The sequence below is a fragment of the Manacus candei genome, unplaced genomic scaffold (assembly GCF_025592945.1).
Source record: "Manacus candei isolate 608988 ecotype Guabito, Panama unplaced genomic scaffold, ASM2559294v1 h1tg000008l, whole genome shotgun sequence".
NCBI lineage: Eukaryota > Metazoa > Chordata > Aves > Passeriformes > Pipridae > Manacus > Manacus candei.
Genome location: NW_026138056.1, coordinates 4,550,872 through 4,570,623, shown reverse-complemented (window position 1 = coordinate 4,570,623; position 19,752 = coordinate 4,550,872). Strand labels below are relative to the sequence as shown.

General features: G+C 36.8%; 1 protein-coding gene across 2 annotated transcripts in view; it reads left to right on the top strand.

The window, feature by feature from the left end:
- The window catches only part of CEP192 (centrosomal protein 192), a 62,770-nt gene extending 52,713 nt beyond the window's left edge, over positions 1-10,057 (top strand). For both annotated transcript variants that reach the window (XM_051772561.1, XM_051772571.1), the window contains exons 41-44: positions 2,626-2,744; positions 3,560-3,683; positions 4,110-4,168; positions 8,797-10,057. In XM_051772561.1, coding sequence (XP_051628521.1) covers positions 2,626-2,744; positions 3,560-3,683; positions 4,110-4,168; positions 8,797-8,935 — 441 coding nt within the window. In that variant the 3' untranslated portion in view covers positions 8,936-10,057. The remainder of the gene's footprint in view (positions 1-2,625; positions 2,745-3,559; positions 3,684-4,109; positions 4,169-8,796) is intronic.
- The last annotated feature ends 9,695 nt before the right edge of the window (positions 10,058-19,752 follow it).

Here is a 19,752-nt window from a genome sequence, read left to right as displayed (position 1 = left end):
AACTCTAGAGTTTTAAAGAATTCTCTTCTTTAAACGTGACTAATTGTCAGTTTTATAGATCTTTGAGCAGCATAACTTGATATTAATGTTTTTGAACTACTGTGTCAGATTTTTTCTTGATTTTTTTTTTTCCTCAAAGCTGTTAACAATTAGATCTTTCTACCATCTCTGCACATGGGAAAAATTTTGTAGAAAATACTTGAAATGCATGTCACTATCATTTTCAGAAAGATTTGAAAAGGAAGTACTTTATTTATCAACTAGTAAGGAACTGTACATCTCTTTGGGAGAGGGATCTACACAGAACCTTTACTCAGATTGTTGCAGCTTTTAGTTGAGAAGACAAGTCAATTATACTCTGTTATGTCCTAGGGATCAAGGGTTTAGACAGTGTTACTACAACTTTGGAAAGGACTTGAATTCTGGTGGTTTTGCTGAGGCAGAGGGCTACAGCTGTGGTTAATGTGACTTTCGATAGAATCAGGTGGGAAGAGTTGACTGACTGTCATTCAGAGTGGCATTTATTTATAGCACCACTTCAAAAGAAATGAAAACTTTGGAAGAGCTCAGGAAGGAACTAAAAGAACAAGGTTAAGTTAGGAAAATCAGTGGCACATACCACTTTTATTTTTTTCCTGAAAAATTAACTAACTGTACCTTTGATTATGCTCTGCATGTGTTTGCAGTTCTCAGCACTGGAAACTGTAATCAGGAGCTCAGATCATCATATCTCCAAAACTGGTCCCAGAGAAAAAGAAATGTGCTTTGCAGCCCCAACCTCTCAATACTAGTCATTAAAACTTTGTTTTTTCTTTTCTTGAGAAACATTAGTTGGGCTGCTGTTTGGGGTTGTTCTAAGATCATTGAGCTAAGAGTAACTGTTGCCATTGTGCACAGAAATCTTGGACTGGTATTTTGGTCTAATTATTGGTCCCTTCTGGGTGAACTAGCAAACACCTGCCACAAGGCTGGGACAGCACTGAAGTCCTGTCTGCTCCTTTAGCATGTAGAAAGTTGAACTTCATAAAGAACCCCTGCTATTGTTTAAGATACTGCAGATGTTAAGTGTGTGCTATTTTTTAATTTACATGGTTTATATACTTTAAAAAGTTACGCAGTTGCACAGCTCATGTATCGTTTTGCAGCAAACTGAGATGCTTTTATGCTTAACACAAGACTTACTGCTAACGAAGAGTTCTTGATTTGATTACTATTTTGAGCAGCACAAAGCTCGATCACCTTTGGGTATTCCGGAAGTGAGGGAAGGGGAAAAAATCTTTTTAAACTCTGTGAGGAAAATAATTCCAGTTTTCAAGCTATACAAATTTTTGTGCTTCTGAGGTGGATTTGGGACAGCAGAACTCAATTGTAATCATTTGGAATGTTAACATACTGTTCCCATTTGAAACAGGAAAATTCAGTACAGGCTATGGTAAAGCACGCAATACTTCAAGATGCCCTTAAAAAGACTAGGGTAACTTCTGATAATTTTCCATAATGTACCTTATTCTCATGCAGTCAACTTGCCTTCTGATAAATCAGAACTTGAATGATAACAGAGGCATGATACCCGTAGTTTTTCACTACATGGAATATTAAAAGCTCTGGAAACAAGACACGTGCAAGTCCTTTCTTGTCTCTATATATTGGGGTCTACTGGGGTTCATGGGTTATTTGCAACTGAAAAATATTCTTTAAGAATTTTTTTTTGGCTGCTGCTATTTCTGACAGACTGATTAGCAGCTCTTTCAATAGAAGAAATGAATGCCTAAAAGACAAGTTTGTCATAGCAGCTCTATTGAAGATGAATCTATTTTTTTCATCTTCCCTGCGTAAGGGAATCAACTGCTTGTCTAAAACGTCAGCACCATTTCAGGAATTGACATAATGTTGTACAACCGTAAGTGTGGGAGGTTCTTTCGGTTCTTTAACTTTGTTTAAGATGTTGTGACCCAAGGGACTCCAAACAGTATCTGGCTAGATTCGTTAAGCAGTGCAGAATTTGAAATTGGTTATTTTGATTAGTATTTCCTTAGGGTGGTCTGATCTCCTTGTGTTAGAATACACTAAATGGGCATCCTGATGATGGTGAATATTTTGGCCTAATTTCTGAGTGTACAAATGCATTATCTGATTCTGCCTCTCTGGAGAGACCTTTCTTTGAGAAGGATATATTGTTCATAATACAAAATTATTACAAAGCTTTTTTCTTGTTGTGAGAATTCAAATTATAATGCTGACTTATGCCTTCCTTCTTTTTGAGCAGTTGTTTAGCCAGCTTGGTTGTTCTTGAGACATATGGGCAGAATATCTGCAGAGGAATTGGGTTTTTTTTTGGCTTTTAGTAAAATCTTTGTTGCTAGCAGCCTTCTTGAGATTCCACCTGCACTGCTAGTTTGTTGTGAACTGTCTTGTAACAAATAAGTATTCGTAAAGCACAGAAGTACGTTAAAGTATTCCTCCTGAATTATTGCTTTTATCTCAATGATCCAGACTCTCCTTTTCCTGAAAGATTATACTTTAAATAAAAGGTCTTGGATTGGGTAAGGGGAATGACTTACGTACTGGAATACTTAAATACTTTTGAATGTGAAGTTTACAGGCTTCTCTATTTTTGCCAAATAGGGTGCTAAAACAGAAAGTGCAACTCCAGTTGTGGAAACTTCTGCAAGTGCCCTTACAAAAACTGAGCTTCCAGTTATACCAGAAATGAAAGTTTACTCTGAAGGACGCACAAGAACAGGGTATGTATGGACAAAACTTGAAAACAGCGGTCTGCAACTGGGTAAAAGGGTTGGGGGTGGAACCTGACCCCACAACCAAAACCTGTTTTACTCTTGGGACGTCTACATGGTGGAACAGGCTGCACAGAGAGGCTGTGAAGTCTCTGTCCTTGAAAGTTTTTGGGATCTAACTGGACAGCCTGGTCTGACCTCACAGCTGACCCTGACTGGAGGAAGAGGTTGAACTGGAGACCACCTGAGTATCTTCTGACCTGAATGACCCTATGATTCCAGGTTAAAGAGTAAACAGCTGCAAAAAACAGACTTGCCAAACCTTTTAATGGCTCTGTATTGTTCAGTCTCACAGGCTTCTCCTTTTCAGTTGGGTTTCTAAGTTGTTTGACTGTGATATGCTGTGGTAAATGAACTGATATCGGCAGTAGAATTTTGTGAATACTTTTTCTATATTTGCCTTTTGGAGACTCGACTATAAAGTCAATTCTGAGAAAACCACTGTATTGCATGTCTTAACCTTGCTCTTCTTCAGTCTTAAGTTAATTTTCAGTTCTTTTCCTGTGGGATGATGTGAATATGTCAGGGGGAGTAAAATTTTTCGGTTAAACATGGCATCTCTGAGAAGAGTCTAGTTCTCTAGTAAAGCATATGGGGGAAAAATTTGGACTTTGAAGGTGTGTATAAGTAAATATCTTCTGGATCTTTCCATTTTTCCTGATTTAATCTCAGAAAATACACCTGTTATCTTTAAGTATGCAATCAATATATCCAGATCATATAAGTCAGAAATGTTAATATCTTAAATCCCTTTTTCAAATTAGACAAAAGGAGATAATTCAAGGGGTATATGCACCACAAGACCTCTACGTTTTTCCTCCAGCTAGAGTTGGGGAAACATGTACATTAAAGGTCAACTTACGGAATAATTCGCTTAAAACACATGTGGTAAGTTTGACAGACTTTATCTTAAACAGATAGTTCAATTGCACTGTTTCTTGTTTTTTGTTTTCCTTTATTTTTCACAAAGATTGCAATAGTACAAGTCTTAGTTTGTTAGTTTCAATGACCAATACTTGAAGAATTTTAGTCTCCTGCAATTTTTCTATTTTGTGACTGAATAACTGAGTGTATTTATAATATGTTTACAACTGAAAAAATAATATAGGCTTGTTATTATTCTGATATAGTGATTTCATTTCTTAACTTCATTAAAATATGGAGATAAGAATTTTTTTCTTTTCACAAGTGTGGGCATTCTTTATTTTTACACCATGGGTCTGTGTACGACTGTATTTGTGAGTGACTTGTCATAAATTGAATATGATAGGCATATATATAGTGCACTTTTAAGCATTTCATATTAAATTACAGCTGGAATTTTTAAGTCCCAGAGAGCCTTTCTACATCAAGCACTTGAAATACTCTCTAAGGTGAGTGATGCATATGCTAACATTCTCTCTCTCCTAACAAAAAAATTAACCAAGTAATTCAGTGAGATAAATATCTTATGTATATATACAGTGCTAAGATGTAGATAAAAATATTCTTGCTGTCTAGGTAAAGGGTTGGGCTTTTTTGTTGCCTTTTCTTTAGTTAAGTTTTGGGATTTTGTGTGAGGGTTTTTTGTAGTTTTTTTTTTTCTTGCCAAGCTGTACTCTCTAATCTTGGTTAGAAGCAGAACGAGACCACACAGTTATTTCTGCATCTGCCAATTTCTTCCCTGCAAATTGTTTCTAACAGTGCTGCTGCTTTTAATGTTAAGCTTAATGCTTCATGTAACCATTTGGCATGCTGTGCACAATCAAGTCATTCCTTCCATTTATACTTTCTGCACAACAGACCAAGCAAATTGCCTTCATCATGCTTCTAATTTGACAAACCTGCAGAGCTGCATCAAAGACTCTCTGCAAATACAAGGTTTGAGCAGCCAGTGGAATTGCCTGGTCATACCAAGTATTTCAGCATTTTACCTGCATAAAAGAGATTTTCGAGTTGGTGGTAACAATCCCTGAAAATAAACCCAGTCATCTGTGGAGTTCATTACAGCAAGTATTTGACAGTAGTATTAGTCATCTCTTCCAGAAGTATAGCATCTCACATGCTTATCTGCAACAGTGGGATTGTCAGGAAGGCAGAAATGCAACCATTTCATTAGAAGTTTTACAGCATACATTCTCTGTGTTTGGACAGGGTCCCCATTTTAAACACAGGGAAACTAGGAGTATATGGGACAAAAATTGGGAGCAAAATTCTAAATGGAGCTAGGTATTCTGACTCCTAATCTGCTTGGCATTTACTATAAAGACAGGGCTGTGGTGGTGTTAGCCAAAGGTATTCAAGGTATTCTTAAGGCCACTTATCAATGCAAATTGTTGTAACTCCACTTAGGCATGTGTTCCAGTGTTTTTATTTAACTGTCATTTTTTAAAAAATATTTCACATGAGATGGCACAGAAGAGTTTTTTTATGGAGGTAGTGACCAAGATAAAATCTATCCAAATAAAGATAACTAGCTAGATCTGGGTCTGTACAGCTGAAGACAAAGGACAGGATAACTTGATTTTGTCATCCTTGACAAAAAGATGAGTAACTTCACTGGAAGACACTCTGATATTTCAAAACTGTTCTTGAGAAATGCTGTAAAAGCTATTTGGTGTATTTTCTGTAAGAAATTATGAACTCCTACTGCATTTTTCTAAAGTAAACTTAACAAGTTTAAAAGTCAGTCTACCTTTTTTTTTTTTCTAATAACTTTGGCTGTTTTTTCTTTGGTTGTAAATACTGACCTTTCCTAACTTTTTAAAAAATATCTTCTCTGAAGTCAACATATAGCACTCTGAAGAAACTCTCCCATTTATGACCATAAAGCACAGAATTACTTGACTTGGATAGATGCTTTTAAATAAGTGTTAAAAGTGTTTTAAATGGCTTTTGTTTGAGAACAGCGTCAAGGAGGCTACTAAGAGCCAATGTTAACTGTTTCCTTCTAAACTAGATCCTTCTGAATTTGGACATCATATGAAGTAATGTTCAAAACTCACTGGATAAGAAAACTGCAGGAACTTGAAATGTTAGTCTGTAAATAAGAATGTAAAAATGGAAAGTACCACCTACCTATATGTTTTTTACCAAGAACGTGTTAGATATTAAACATGGTCTGTTGAATGCTCTTAATTTTGAGGTCCAAATTTGAAAGCAATCCTGTGTAATCAAGTTTTACATCTGGATAATAAAGCTGCAAGTTTGTATTTAATATCGAGTCTGACCTTCAGAAGTTGTTGGTGCAGTGATTTACCAGTTCTTCAGTTGGTTATGTCATCACAAGTACCAACACATAGCACTGCTACAGAATTTTATCTTGCGTCTGTTTTTTTTTTTTACTGCAAAGAGAATACTTTTAACAAGATGGCTCCTAAATGATACAAATATATGGATGAAACATGAAAAAACACTGGAATTTTAAAAAAGTGTTTGGCTAAGTTGGCTAACTACCAAGTTGTTATGCCTATTTAAAAAAAGTTTGAAAACAGAGGTGTTTCTAATTGTATTGCTTTCAGAAACCATCTGAAATAAGTTGATTACAGGGTAGCATATGTTTTAGATAATAGTCAAGGTAGAACTGTTTGTTTGGAGGTTTTTTCTTCACTAATAATTTTTGTTTCCTATAGCTATCCTTCTGGGTGTCAGGGGTCACTATTCATTGATGAGCCATCTGGTTACTATGGCTTAGATAGTGCTTACCCAGGTTGTTCCTTTTCAGCTTACCTACTGCAGTGTTTAGTTTGTCTATTAAACAGGCTTCAGACATGCCTGACTTTTCAGAAATACCACTTGAAACTGGTGCAACAACCTGTAGAGGCCATACAGTATTCAAAGACTAATTGAGTCGCAGGCATAATGGGAAGTTTGAAACAAAATAAAAGTTTTTTTTTAAAAAGAGAAAAAGAATTAATTACAGGGTAAATTCTACTTGTCCTGACGCTATTCTTGAGTAGTTTCTGGCTACTCTACTTGAGAAAAATGCTCCAGGTTGCTTCGTTTCTTAGAACATTTATGCTATGTAGTAGCCCAAAGAGCTGTTGTATCTGGAATCTGAGCTTTCTAGTTTTTTTAGCTGAAGAAAATGAAAATAGCATCTTTCCCTTTGGATTAGGAAGCAAGTGTGGTGAGTCTTATCTCAGTTGTTAGAAATCAACTGACTGCTACAAAACAGACTATGTAATGTCTGACTAATTCTGCTTTTAGGGAAGAATGATAATGTGTTTAGCACTTAACAAATGGACACCTGAGTTTAGAGGTCAAGAGGAATTTAATATAGCTGTCATATGCTAAGAAACTGCTCTGCCTTGAGTACCACTGAGGTCATATAGTACATAATCTAGAAATAAATATTTGACAACCAGATGTGGCCACATCTTAAAAACAGTAATACATAACTTACTGTTGAGTTTTTCGTAGTGTAAGTTTGAGTTTGGTCATACTGTTCTTTTTAAGTGGTATGTAGTATGTAAGGAAGCATACATATATTATTATATATAGACTTCTGCAACTCTCCTGGCTTTCTACTGAATTTACTTTTATTTTTGTGAATTCTTAGGTGGCCTAGTTATATGCAGCTTCAGACTCTATTCCTAGTAAAATTTGTGTTTTCTAACATAATGCATGTTACAGATTAAGTAGTCATACTGATGTTCTTCACTTAAAAAAATGGATTTCTTAAAAATAAGCTGAATAAGTATCTTCAACCTGTATATTGTAGATGGAGAAAGAGACAGCCTGCCAGATTTGTTATACAACACTTGGCAATCAAGTATGAGACATGAAACTGTGATCTGGTTGTATTCCTTTGGTACACTGTTGATTGTGGTTCAGTACAACATATTTAGTGCTTTGTTTCTGTATTAACCTGATTGAAAAAAATACAGTACCTTCATTCTGAAGGTGTGTATTCTTAGTTGATTGACCAGGATCTGGTAAAAAAGAAAAAAAGAAAATTTAAAAACAAAACAGAAAAACAACCCCCAAAAACCAAAGAAAACAAAATACATTTACTAGTGTGCCTCTTTTAGCACTAAGGGTGGTACTAACAAATAAGGATTGTATGTAGGACCAGTATTATGATTTTCAAATGTAGATGGTTAAGAACACAGACTGACTGTGATAGGTTGAATTAGTGTAGAGAAAAGGAATATGAAAAGGTAGGAACAAAACGAGAAAAAGTATGGGATATAAGCACATTCCAGAGGGCTTTAAGGAGAGAAAACTGAAAGTACAATAAAAGCAAACAAAGCTTTCTTTTCTTTTTCTACTAAGTGATGCTGTTCATTTTTCCTTGTTCCAGTATGTGCCCGTTACTGTTACCTGTCTCTTAGTGCTGGATATTTCTATTGCATGCCATGGAATCCAATTGGCTGCCACTCAACTTTTCCAACTTCCTGCTTGTACAGCTTATTATTCAGTAAATTATTCAGTCTAGGCTTTTGACAGTTGACAGAGCGACCCATTACATTTGGTATGTTTTTATGCAATCTGAGTAGAAGAGGAATTATGTAACCTAAAAAGGTGTAAAAATGTCCAAAACACTCTTTGAGGATGGGTATATTGATTTGCAATGATTCAGCAAAATATTTCTTAATGTGGAGGCAATTAAAGTAATGGAAAATACTTTAGTATCTTCAGATATGTGGAATTCAAAACACGAATTGAAAATTTTAAGTCTATTTGAAACATGATTTTTCAAGGGAAGAAATGCAGTAATTATGCTCTAAATATAGTTTACATACTGGCAATATTATTGCAAAGACCAAACTCATTCAGGTAAACTAGCAGCAGTAAAGTATTGTAGTACTTTGTATAATCAGTAGGAAAAAATGACCTTTATGATCAAAGTCCCTCAGAAGAAAAATAGATAATTAAATCTATAAAAAATAAACTTGATGATCCAGTGCACATCTGATACACCGTTTTGGTGAAAATGAAAAGTAGACAGGAATTTGTCTGTCTGTTAGGATTAACTCATTAATTAATAACTAATATGCCCATAATTGCCTTTTTGCAGATCTTATCATTACATCAATGTGCCAGTCCAGTTCAAGCCAAAGGCAGAAGGAATATTTGAAGATCTCTTCGTTGTGCTGACGATGGAATATGGCCCAGTTAATATTCGGCTACGTGGTAAAGCTATTCCAAAAAAATAGTCAGAAGAATTTTATAAGTGTTTATAAGAATTTATAACAGTTTATACCACTTAAGATATTCAAAGGTTTGCTACTATATTTCTGTACTAATGTCCTACTTGTTTTGCCCTGTGATGCTGCTTTGATGGAAAGAATTCTGTAAGATAAACGATGGTGCTTGTTTTACAAATCTGTTTTCATAGTAAAAACATTGAGAAATAACATTGTATGTTTTAAAGTTATAATTTTCTAATTTATGTTTCTGCACTTTTGATGAAAATGGAAGTTTTCTATTTTTGCATTTATTGGGAATAGCTACATACTGATATATTTTATTTTAAGCATTGTAAATACGGAAATAAAATCTATGTGTAAACAGTTGATTCTACCTGATTTCTGTTTTTGTTTAGAGGATTCTTTGCTGAGGGTAAGGGATCAAGCTGCCTACTCTTAGACAGTGCTAATTTTTTGTTGGGGCTTTGGGGGAGCAGGGGGAGGAATTGCAGTACAGAAGCTGACCTGTTAATATTGTGTTTCCATCTTGTGACACTGGGACCAGATCAATGATCTGACAGTCAGCCCCTAGCTTTTTACACAGTTCCTTGTGAAAACAGTGTAAATTTTAACATGAGCAGTACTGCCTTCAGCCCTCCAGAGTGGTGCATCTTACCCAGTGTTCTGTCTCTTAACAGTCACAAAAAGATGTTCCTTTGGGAGATGACATAAGCCTGGCTGCTTACTGGTTCAATTCCATTTCCTCAGCATCTTCAATCATTGGATTAGGAATGGGAGGTAGAATCCCACCTATCCGTTTTTTCCATTTATTGGCCTGTTTTTGAAATTACCTGTTCACATTTTTTAACCCTTTTGATACTCTGTTTCCACAACTTCATGTGGAAGCAAGCTCTGAAAGTTCACTGTACACTCTTTTGACAAAATTTTTGTTCTATGATAAACTGGCTTATTTCTAATTTTGTTAAGTACTCTCCAGTTCGTAAATTGTAGGAGTCATTGAACAACAGTTCCACAATCACCTTACCCATTGTTACCATGTCACAGAATCACAGAATAGTTTGGGTTGGAAGGGACCTTTAAAGGTTGTCTAGTACCAACCCCCTTGCCATGGACAGGAACATCTTCAACTAGACCAGGTTGCTCAGAGCCCCGTCCAATCTGACCTTAAATGTTGTTTCCAGGAATAGGATGTCTTCACTGCTCTGGGCAACGTGTTCCCAGGACACAATTGGCTTTCTGGGCTGCAAGTGCACATTGGTTCATGTCCAATCTCTTATCCACTGGCACCCTCAAGCCCTTCTCAGCAGGGCTGCTAGATCTGCTCATCCCCCAGCCCGTGTTGATACTGGGGGTTGCCTTGACCGAGGTGCAGCACCTTGCACTTGGTCTTGTTGAACTTCATGAGGTTCCCATAGGCCCACTTCTCAAGCTTGTCCAGGTCCCTCTGGATGGCATCCCATCCTTCAGGTGTCAACCACACCACTAAGCTTTGTGTCATCTGCAAATTTGCTGAGGGTGCACTTGATCCCTTCATTCACGTCATTAATGAAAATATTAAATAACACTGGTCCCAGTACAGATCCCTGAGGGACACCACTTGTCACTGGTGTCCATTGGAACTCTCAGCTGTTGACCACTACCCTCTGAATGTGACTGTCCAACCAATTCCCTATCCACCAGACAGTCCACCCATTGATTGAATCCATCTCTCCAGTTTAGAGAGGAGGATGTTATGGGGGACCGTGTCAAAGCTTTACAGAAGTCCAGATAAATGACATCTGTAGCCCTTCCCATGTCCACTGATGTGGTCACTCCATCATAAAAGGCCACTAGGTTGGTCAGGCAGAACTTTCCCCTGGTGAAGCTGTGCTGGCTGTCCCAAGTCACCCCCTTGTCCTCCATGTGCCTTAGCACAGCTTCTAGGAGAATCTGTTCCATGATCTTCCCAGGCACAGAGCTGAGGCTGACAGGTCAGTAGTTCCTGGGATCCTCCTTTTTACACTTTTAAAAAAATGGGTGCAGTGTTTCCCTGTTAACAATCACCTGGGACTTCACCATCATGACTTTTTAAATATCATGTCCTTTATACCCTGCAGTGCTGTCTGCTATTTTATTTTTGTAGCATGGAGCTTCACGTCTAAATTGCTTTAAGCTAGAAATGTAGCTTTTTGACAGCATAGTTCTGTCATAGTTTTATGTACCTTATTCCTTTCTTCAGGTTGGTAAAAGTGTGAGTGAAATTCATTTTGGTAGGAGGTTGTTTAACAGCATTTTCAAACAAGTGAAATTTGAAAAAATGGGAAGGAAAAACTTGAAGTACCCTTCTCATTGCCTTTGATATACGCCATCAGTATTTAGAAGTACATGAACGCTGCTGTTCCTTTATAAAACCTCGTTTCTCAGCAGTCTGGAAACCAGGAAGGGAAGATTTATTAAAAGGAATTAAACTAGAGAAGTCTTGCCACCTCCTTATTCTTCCAACACATAAGCTCCTGTCTATGAGATCCTGTTACCATGTTCCTCTTTCTCTCTTTCTGCCAGATGTTGCTTGCATGTTTCCTTAGTTGATGTGTACTTCTGAGTAGAGAATTGGAATAAAGGGAACCTTCTATCTGCTGCTTCACCTCGACAGGCTTGGCTGCTTCATTTGAGAAAGACCTTAGGTACAAAAGCCTATGTTTGTGCAGTTTTAGAAGCACAATCAGAAATCTTTTTCAAAACTGCAAAAAAGACTGAGCTGCCTTTAAATTACAATAAGAAGCCCTAAGTTTGGATAATTATGTATTTGTTCTAGATTCAGAATTGTCTTTGTGTGCTGTTCCTATAGCAGACCTGATATCTTGGACTCTGTACACACTTATTATGGGCTTTTCTTGAGATGAGAAGAACTGGGAGGAATGCTTATGCATTTTTTCCTGTGTTGCCACCTGGACTGGATGTGAGAGAGGAAAAGGATGCAGGATGTGCTGCTGTGGATACTCTGGTGAACTGTGCTTGTGTGCACAGATGTGTAAGTATATGTATGGGTGAAACACATTTAGAAGAACAAGTATGAGCAAATGATCTGCCCTCGTTATCCGAGGGAATCCTGATTTGCAGGTGATGGTAAAAATTTTGGCATCTATTTGCAGCCCAGTGTGCTTGTTTTACTCCTAATAACAATGACTTCCTTTGCAGTGTGAAGTGGAAGTTGCAGACTTGTAATTCTGTATCCAGATGCAGTGCTGGAGAAGATCCGTAGAGCACTTGTACCAGCAGTTGTTTTGGCTATTTGAAATATTTTGCCATACTTGTATTTATAAGACAAATCAAAATGTAAGAAGGATAGGTAATCTTTTAATATTTTAACTCTTCTACTCCTCGGGCTGCTGTTACACAAATATTAAAAAGAAGTTTGTATTAGTACTACATGATGGGTAATTAACCAAGAAGAACAATTCTGCTGAAGAATAAATTGTGCATGACTCTCCCTCATCCCCCCAGTTTAAGTACCCCAATACTATTTTGGTACGATTACAACCATCGCTGAATGTATTTGCAATAATTGCCATCTCAAGACTTGACTTTGGCATGTAAGGAAATTTTCTCTTGGAAAATATATGCTCTAGCATGTGCAATGCAAACTCAAGCCCAAGTCTGATATACAAATGATTTGCCAGTTCTGGATAAAGTCTTTAACCAGTAATGAAGGTGCAAGAGCTAGAGCGTAGCCAATGTATTTTTAGTTACAGAATGGAAACATCAGTGGGACTTCAAAAGTCTTGAGGAAGTCATTTCAAACTGGTTCCATTCCCAGTCCATAAACTGAGACTGCTTCCTTTCCCCATGGTTGCTTTATTTATGTAGTAAATTCTTGTAGTCAAGATGACCTTGCTGTGAGTTGTCCAGTGCTTACTACAAAGAAGTCCTGATTTCTGTCTCTACATCTTTTAGGGATACAGAAAAATAGAACAATTCTGACCAGTTTTCCAAGACTGCAGATTTGATTAAGAGTTTGAACCATAATACTTTTGATAAAATAAGCAGAATTAGTTTTAGGTATAATTCTTCTCTCATTTTGCTCTTTGTCAATTTTGATACTTTTTTCAATTTTCTTGTGTTGTTGGGTACAATCTCTTGTCTCAGACTGGCAAGATTGACTCAAACTTCCTGAGCAGCAAACTTTAAAAAATCCCAAACAAACCTGAAATGATGTCTTTTTAATTACACTCATCTTACTTGTTTTTAACACTAGTCAGAGAGAAAATTAAGAAATAAATTATTTTTAAAAGTTCTTTTAGTGTCTAGCACTGAGGATGTCTTTGTACCTGCTCAACCTAATTGGGATATTACTAATCATAATTATTCAAGAGCTCTGTAAAGTTTTCACATCATTGACTACAAATGGAGTTATAATACATTCTGTACACGTGCTTCAGTGTGTTTTGGAGATTGTTGCCCTGGCATCTGAAACTAATTAGCGTTCAGAAAACCTAGTAAAGGTGCATATCAAGGCCTGGCTGTCTAGAAGATTATTTTGATCATATAAAAGGTTAAAATGGTAAAGAGAATTTTGTGAGTGTCTTTTGGTGTATAAAGTAAGTTACTGAGGGCAGTGGTGGCTTTTTGAACTAGAGTACTAAATGCTTTGGGACATTTCTGTTGTAGAAATTCCTGATAAGTGAAATGCTGGTATATTCTTGCTCCTATGATTTGTGGAGGAGGTGGGTGGCTATGGGGTTGACAAAGTTCACTATGAGTTTAGTAGGTAATGTATTTTCTGCAGGTGAAGCATATCGATTTTCTATATTGCAGCATCTTTGGAAATGAAAGAAGGGATTATGGGAACAAAAGTCCTTGGAAACCAGTGAGAGAGTGGGCAGCTGACCTAAGATCAGTTGTCCCTAGGACTGTTATTCAGTATCCTGACTTTTAGCTATCTTCTACTTTTTTTCCCAAAAACCCTAGATAATAGAACTTTGTGCCTTACTTTTTTCATTGTATAGCATAAATGAAGAATATACATCTTATCAGGAAGACAGGCATGACTTTTCAAACCTAATGCAATGTGCTGAATCTATAGTAAGAGCAAAACCACCTTACTTGCAGCATAAGAAAGTTAAGACAGAAAATGAAAATTCTTCTTACAATAACATACTGTTTGACCACAAAGCTTTCCTAAGCGTATCCTTCAATCCTGCATGCTTTATTTCTACTGTATGATTGTCTGAGAACACTCTTGCATGAGCATTTTTAGATGTAAAATCAGACGGATATAAAGCACTTGGATTAATTTTGTGTAAATACTGTCTCTGAAAACTGGATGCTTGAGTGGCAAGTTTTGGCTCTAGACATTTCCAACGTGGAAATGTTGTTTTGATTTTTGCCCCTTCTCTCTGATTCTAGGAGTGTGTTATTTGTAGAGCTGCTCAAGAGCTCAGAGAGTTGCAACTAAATTTTTGTTCTGAATAATCAGCATATTTAGAAAAATTGGCTTTATCTCTATTCCCAAAATTCTCACTGTTTTTTTTTTTAATGGGGAGAAGAAAGTCGGTGCTGACAAGATGAAGCTTTTAATGTGTAAATACCACTTAAAACCATGGAATTTTAAAATATAAGACACTTTGTAAAGCACTCTTAATATTTTTCTTGATTAACGTATTCATTACTGCTATTGTATTACCCAGTTATTCATAATACTAATTCATGTCTTTCTGGCTCAAAATGCTGTATTCTGAAATAGTTTGTCCTTGATTCCAGGGGCAGTTTTTGTCTGGGAATGACATTTTCAGGTATAGCTTTCCTCACAGACTCTCATCTGTAGCCACCTGCCTAAATCTGACAGTTGAGCACCAGCTGGGAGTTATGACCCGGAGAAGCATAAAAGGGCTGGAGTGAGACAAAATGGTCCATCAAGTCCTGCTTGTAAGTCAGGTCTCCAAACATGCATTTTCCACTCTATAAATTAAAAATTAAAATACTAATGGGTGTTCTTTTGTATTCACCCGACAATTGGTTCATTAGGTAGGTATGTACAAAGAGGCTCTGCCTGTCAATGCTGTTTGGCTCTAAAAGGAGGCGAAATCGGTAGGGGTTAGGCTGGTCGTGAAATGCCCCCACCCCTTTTTACCTTCCTTCCATGTTTGTTCTGTAAGGCTGGCGGTAGGTAATACTCATCCTGCATAGAGCTGGTTTTCATTGTGAGTATTCTGTCACTAGTCACAGCTGTCAGGTATGTCAGTCATGTAGTATTGTGGTGGTGTCAGAGACATAATCAGAGAGATTAGGTGGACACAAAGAGCTCTGAATGAGGTGGTAATTGCGTTCAGGGGGAAAAGAGACTTAAAGAAAGAAACTTTCCTTTCTCACAAGATCCATTAAAGAGGTGACAGCTAATATATTAAAGCTGGAACAAGATAATTGTGGTAAGAATCTTTGTGTGTTCTCCCTAAAATGCAATGTGCTCACAATAAATATTCAAATGCTTATTTTGTGTTGTGAATACCAGATAACCATTTACAGTGAAATGCGACCTCTTTCAAAAAGTTTAAATTCATTGCCAAGAATGTTCTAGGAACAGTTATAAAACTCAAAAGGAATATTGGTGCTATACTGAATCACAAAAATGCCATCTTATGAAAGCTTCTTTGCAGGGATTTTCTTCAAATTGGTCTAAGTGGTGGAAAAGAAATACTGAGATGCCAGCCATGGGCTGTGCTCTTCCAGACTTTACTCTCTTTGAGTAGTACTTGAATAGTACTTCTCCCCCTCCTCTCTCTCTTTTTTTTTTTTTAACAGACTACTTGAGTATCTGTTTACATTACACTTTTGCTGTATTAATGCCATGCTTCAGAATTGCTACTTACCCTTAAGATCCAGGAATAAACTTCCCTTCCCCTTCCCATTACCCCTCCTTGTTTCCCTCTCTACCTTCTTCTGAAGCACAAGTGTCTCCATAAGGTGTATAATGGAGCTGTCTTTGGCAACAAAGTCTTTTAAGCACCTGATCAGTGTATCTTGCTTCCTGTATCTACATTTGAGGTAGAGTCCTCTGTCCCCTCCCAACAGGCAGAGATAAATGTTTTGGTGTCCTCTTCATGGTTTGAATGTTTCCCGTAGTACCTCTGGAAGCTCTTTAAAACCTCAGCTGTTGTAAGGACTTAGGAAGCTGTTGATCTCTATTCCCTTCTGCTCTTGTGCAAGGGCTCACATATTACCGATTTTGATCATTTGATGTGGGACAGTGGATTCCTAGCCAAGTAGAATGCTAGGAAAAACAGCTTTTGGAATATTATATATTAGCAGAAGAGACATTACATAGACCTTCCTGAGTTAGGAATTAATTCCATTGCTGGTTGTGATTGTGGAAAAATAAGCTTCTGTGACCAAGCCCATGTTCTTTATATTTCCAGTGAACAGCTACATTGATTCCCTGGCATTGCAGAGCTGCTGATGTATTGAATGGTTAAACTGAAATCAACAGGACTGCTGAGCATTCTTTATTACCAATGAGTATAAAATTGATAAGTAATGAGTATAAAAGCTAAAAGCAAACACTAATGGTAAAATCAGTCCCACAACAAATTTAAATAGTATCAAACATCATCCATCCGTTGTACCACTTGCCATCAGAAAACACAAAAACCAGTTTAATGTCTGTCCATTAACTTCTTGCTATTTTACTAGAGTTTCTCTATTGACTGAAGTAAAAATCCAGTCTGACAATGTTTCCTCACAGAACTCTCACACCCTTCAGTGATGACTGTATAGGTACAAGAATTGCCATATTAGACTCTATTGTGATAAAATTTCATTCAAACCAACACTTTTCCATCTTCTTTTGCAGCACCAAGTTCTAATAAACCTTACAATATATTATGAGGTGGTAGTGAGATAATGGTATTAGCAAATCTTATTTGACTGATTCTTTGTATAAATGAAAGTAGTTTAACATTTCTCGTGGTATTTATAGTGGTTTTCCAAGCCTCATTTTCTTGCTGGCTGTTCTGATTGATACTGAAGTGGGTTGAGAAGAGTCACCTCGAAAGACAGGGAAAGATTTGACACATTTCTATTGTAACAGTCCTGCCAGTGCATTTAGGATAGTTGAGCCACCGTGTGTTGGTATAATGCATTGATCAGTTTGATTCTTTTGATACGGGTAAATCACTTTGATGCAGGTTAATTCAGGCTGTGTTTACAGAGGTTACTCTGATCCCCTTTTCAGGCTACTGTATGTGTTTTCAAAGAAACAATACCCAAAACCTTTAGAGAATGAAAACCCATTCCTCCCTATTTACAGAATGGTATTTTTTTCTTTCAAACTGGAAGCCTGCAATATAAGTCTTCGGTTTTCATCATAATCCTTTATGAGTTTTAAATCTACTTTTTAAGTTGGCAATTTTAAATGGCTCCTGGTGAGTAGAGCCCTGGTGAGCTTCAAAACCACACACAGTTTCAATGAAGCTGTGTGAACCTGCTTCAGAATCTCTGCAAGTTTTCCAAGCTTTTATGCTCTCGTATGGTTTACAGACAAAAACCTACAGGGGTCCCATTTAAAGCCTCCTAGCAGCTAAAAGATAGAGAAAAAATGGCTTTTAAAAAACCTGAAGTACCCTCTTATGAGTGCATTAAAAGCAATTTTGTTTGCTTTCCACTTTCAAAATGCTTCAAGCTGCCAAAGACGCGATGTTAGAAAATGACTCATGAGTACTAGAGAGAAATAGTCTTTGAAAGTTTGTTCATAGTAAAGGATGATAGCTAGGCAAGTGGAGTTTCTATATTCAGAAAGAAGTATCTTGTGTCCTCATATTGCAGGCTTTTTTTTTTCTTTCTCAATAATCTGTTCTTCAGATGTTCTTCACCTTTATCTTACAGGTTTTCAGCAATTGTGTGAAAATCAGCTCAGAACTTCAATTTATTTGTTCCTGTGATGCTACCTATCAATGTTTGGAGACCAGGACCTACATGGAGAGGGAAGGGAATGCCAAAGCAATGAAGGCTCGTAATTTAACTGACCTGTCAGGTAAATCAGGGTGTGTCACCCTGTTGATTGTCTAACAGTCTGTACTGTAGGGTTTAGGAGATGTTAGTATTGAGTTATATTTCTTTTAAATTTTCATTACAGTGTTTGGTGTTGGAGTGATTTCTTTATTTTCTCCATGGGAAACACTAGGTGCAAAGGCAATGTATTAAAATGTCCTTCTCACTTTTAAAATGTCCTCCTCACTTTGATATTGCTACAGCTCCTCACAGTTTTCTGTCTCTTGCTCTTCCAGTGTAAATAAAGACAGTGTAGAGTAAGTAGACTTCCTAAAATTCAAGAATGTTTGGACCTTGTGTTCTGTTCTAAGCCTCTCTTGAACAAACATGCTTTCCTTTCTAAATTGTATTATTGAGTCTTAGGGAAAGAAAGTGTTAGGAAAGGTTCATTTAATGGAATCTAGAGATGACTTGACAAAACAAATTTCAATGAACTGTTTAGGTTCATTTTCTAATGATTTAAACAGATGTTACTTTTAAGAATCTCTCACAAACCCATGCCTTTTGAGGGCTTACCTTGTGTACTTTATGCTTTCTTCTATGGAGTAAACCAGAATTGTGCATTAGGATCAGAGGGGCATTTCCTAAGTATGGTGCAAGCTCAGTTTTATTGCAAGTAGAAGTTTTAGAGGTGTAGATTATGTCAATATATACACGATCATCTCAGTATAATTCTACAATATGGTTAAAATCCTATTTGTGTTCTTTGGTAGTCGATTGTACTGGCAATTAAAAAAATGTCTGTCTTGTAAATGTAGCATATTTGATATGAAAAACCGTGGAGGAAAAGGACTAACAACATTAACTTTTAACAGTTTTAGTTTAAATTTTAAAACTACACATCCACCAGCCATCCCTTAGCTTTTTCCCTAGAGAGTCAAAAAGAAGAAGGGAAAATTTTGATGGACTTGGATTTTGACAGTAGCTGAAAATGGAATAAATATTACAAGAATTAAAGAACTACAAGAATTAATTGGAAATACAGAAGTGGTAGTAAAAAGTGTCTGAGCTGTATTGTCCTTGTGACAAAACAGAAAGCAAGATGTGTGTGAACAGGATGTGAACGTAACCTAAGATCATGAGATAAAGATTCTTAACTAGTTTTTATTTGTGAAAACACGACCATGAGCCTAAAAGTTGTGTCTAAAAATAATGCTGAATTGCAGACTAACAACCTGTTATGTAGTTGAATACTAATTGAAGAGGTTTGGTGTTTTTAGAACTCAAGTAAATTAAATGATGGAATGAAATTTTCAAAGCACTTGCGTGCCTAGAACAACAGTTGGTGCTTAATCTCACCATTTAGTTGCATAAACCATTTAATGCGGATGAATTTTGTGATTCCCCAAAACTTACTTGCTGCCCCTTCACACCTGCATAGCTTTTCCTGGGGTCAGTCAATATGTGTTAAGTAGCTTGTGTATGTTAGGCAGTTATTTCAAAGCCTCTTGCATATGCTGCTTATTTCTTGCATAGTCTCTACAGTTTCTATGTACCCCTTTCCCCTGTGATCATCCCCAGAGTCCTCAGAGGAATTACTATCATAGTTCCAGGCATCTCTCTATGGCCTATAGAAACTAGTCTGTGAGGATTTTTGGTACTGCTGTAAACAAGAAAAGATGTTGGAGTTTAAAAAAAAATTCCCACCATCTCCAAATCAAACAAACATAACTTCCCCCCCAGAAGAATTGAAGCTTCCCAGAACTGCTGTAACAATACAGGATTATTCAAAAAAAGAATAATCACTAGCATTTGTGCAGAAGGAGTGTTGTTCGTGGATTAAGTAGAAGATGTTAGCTCTA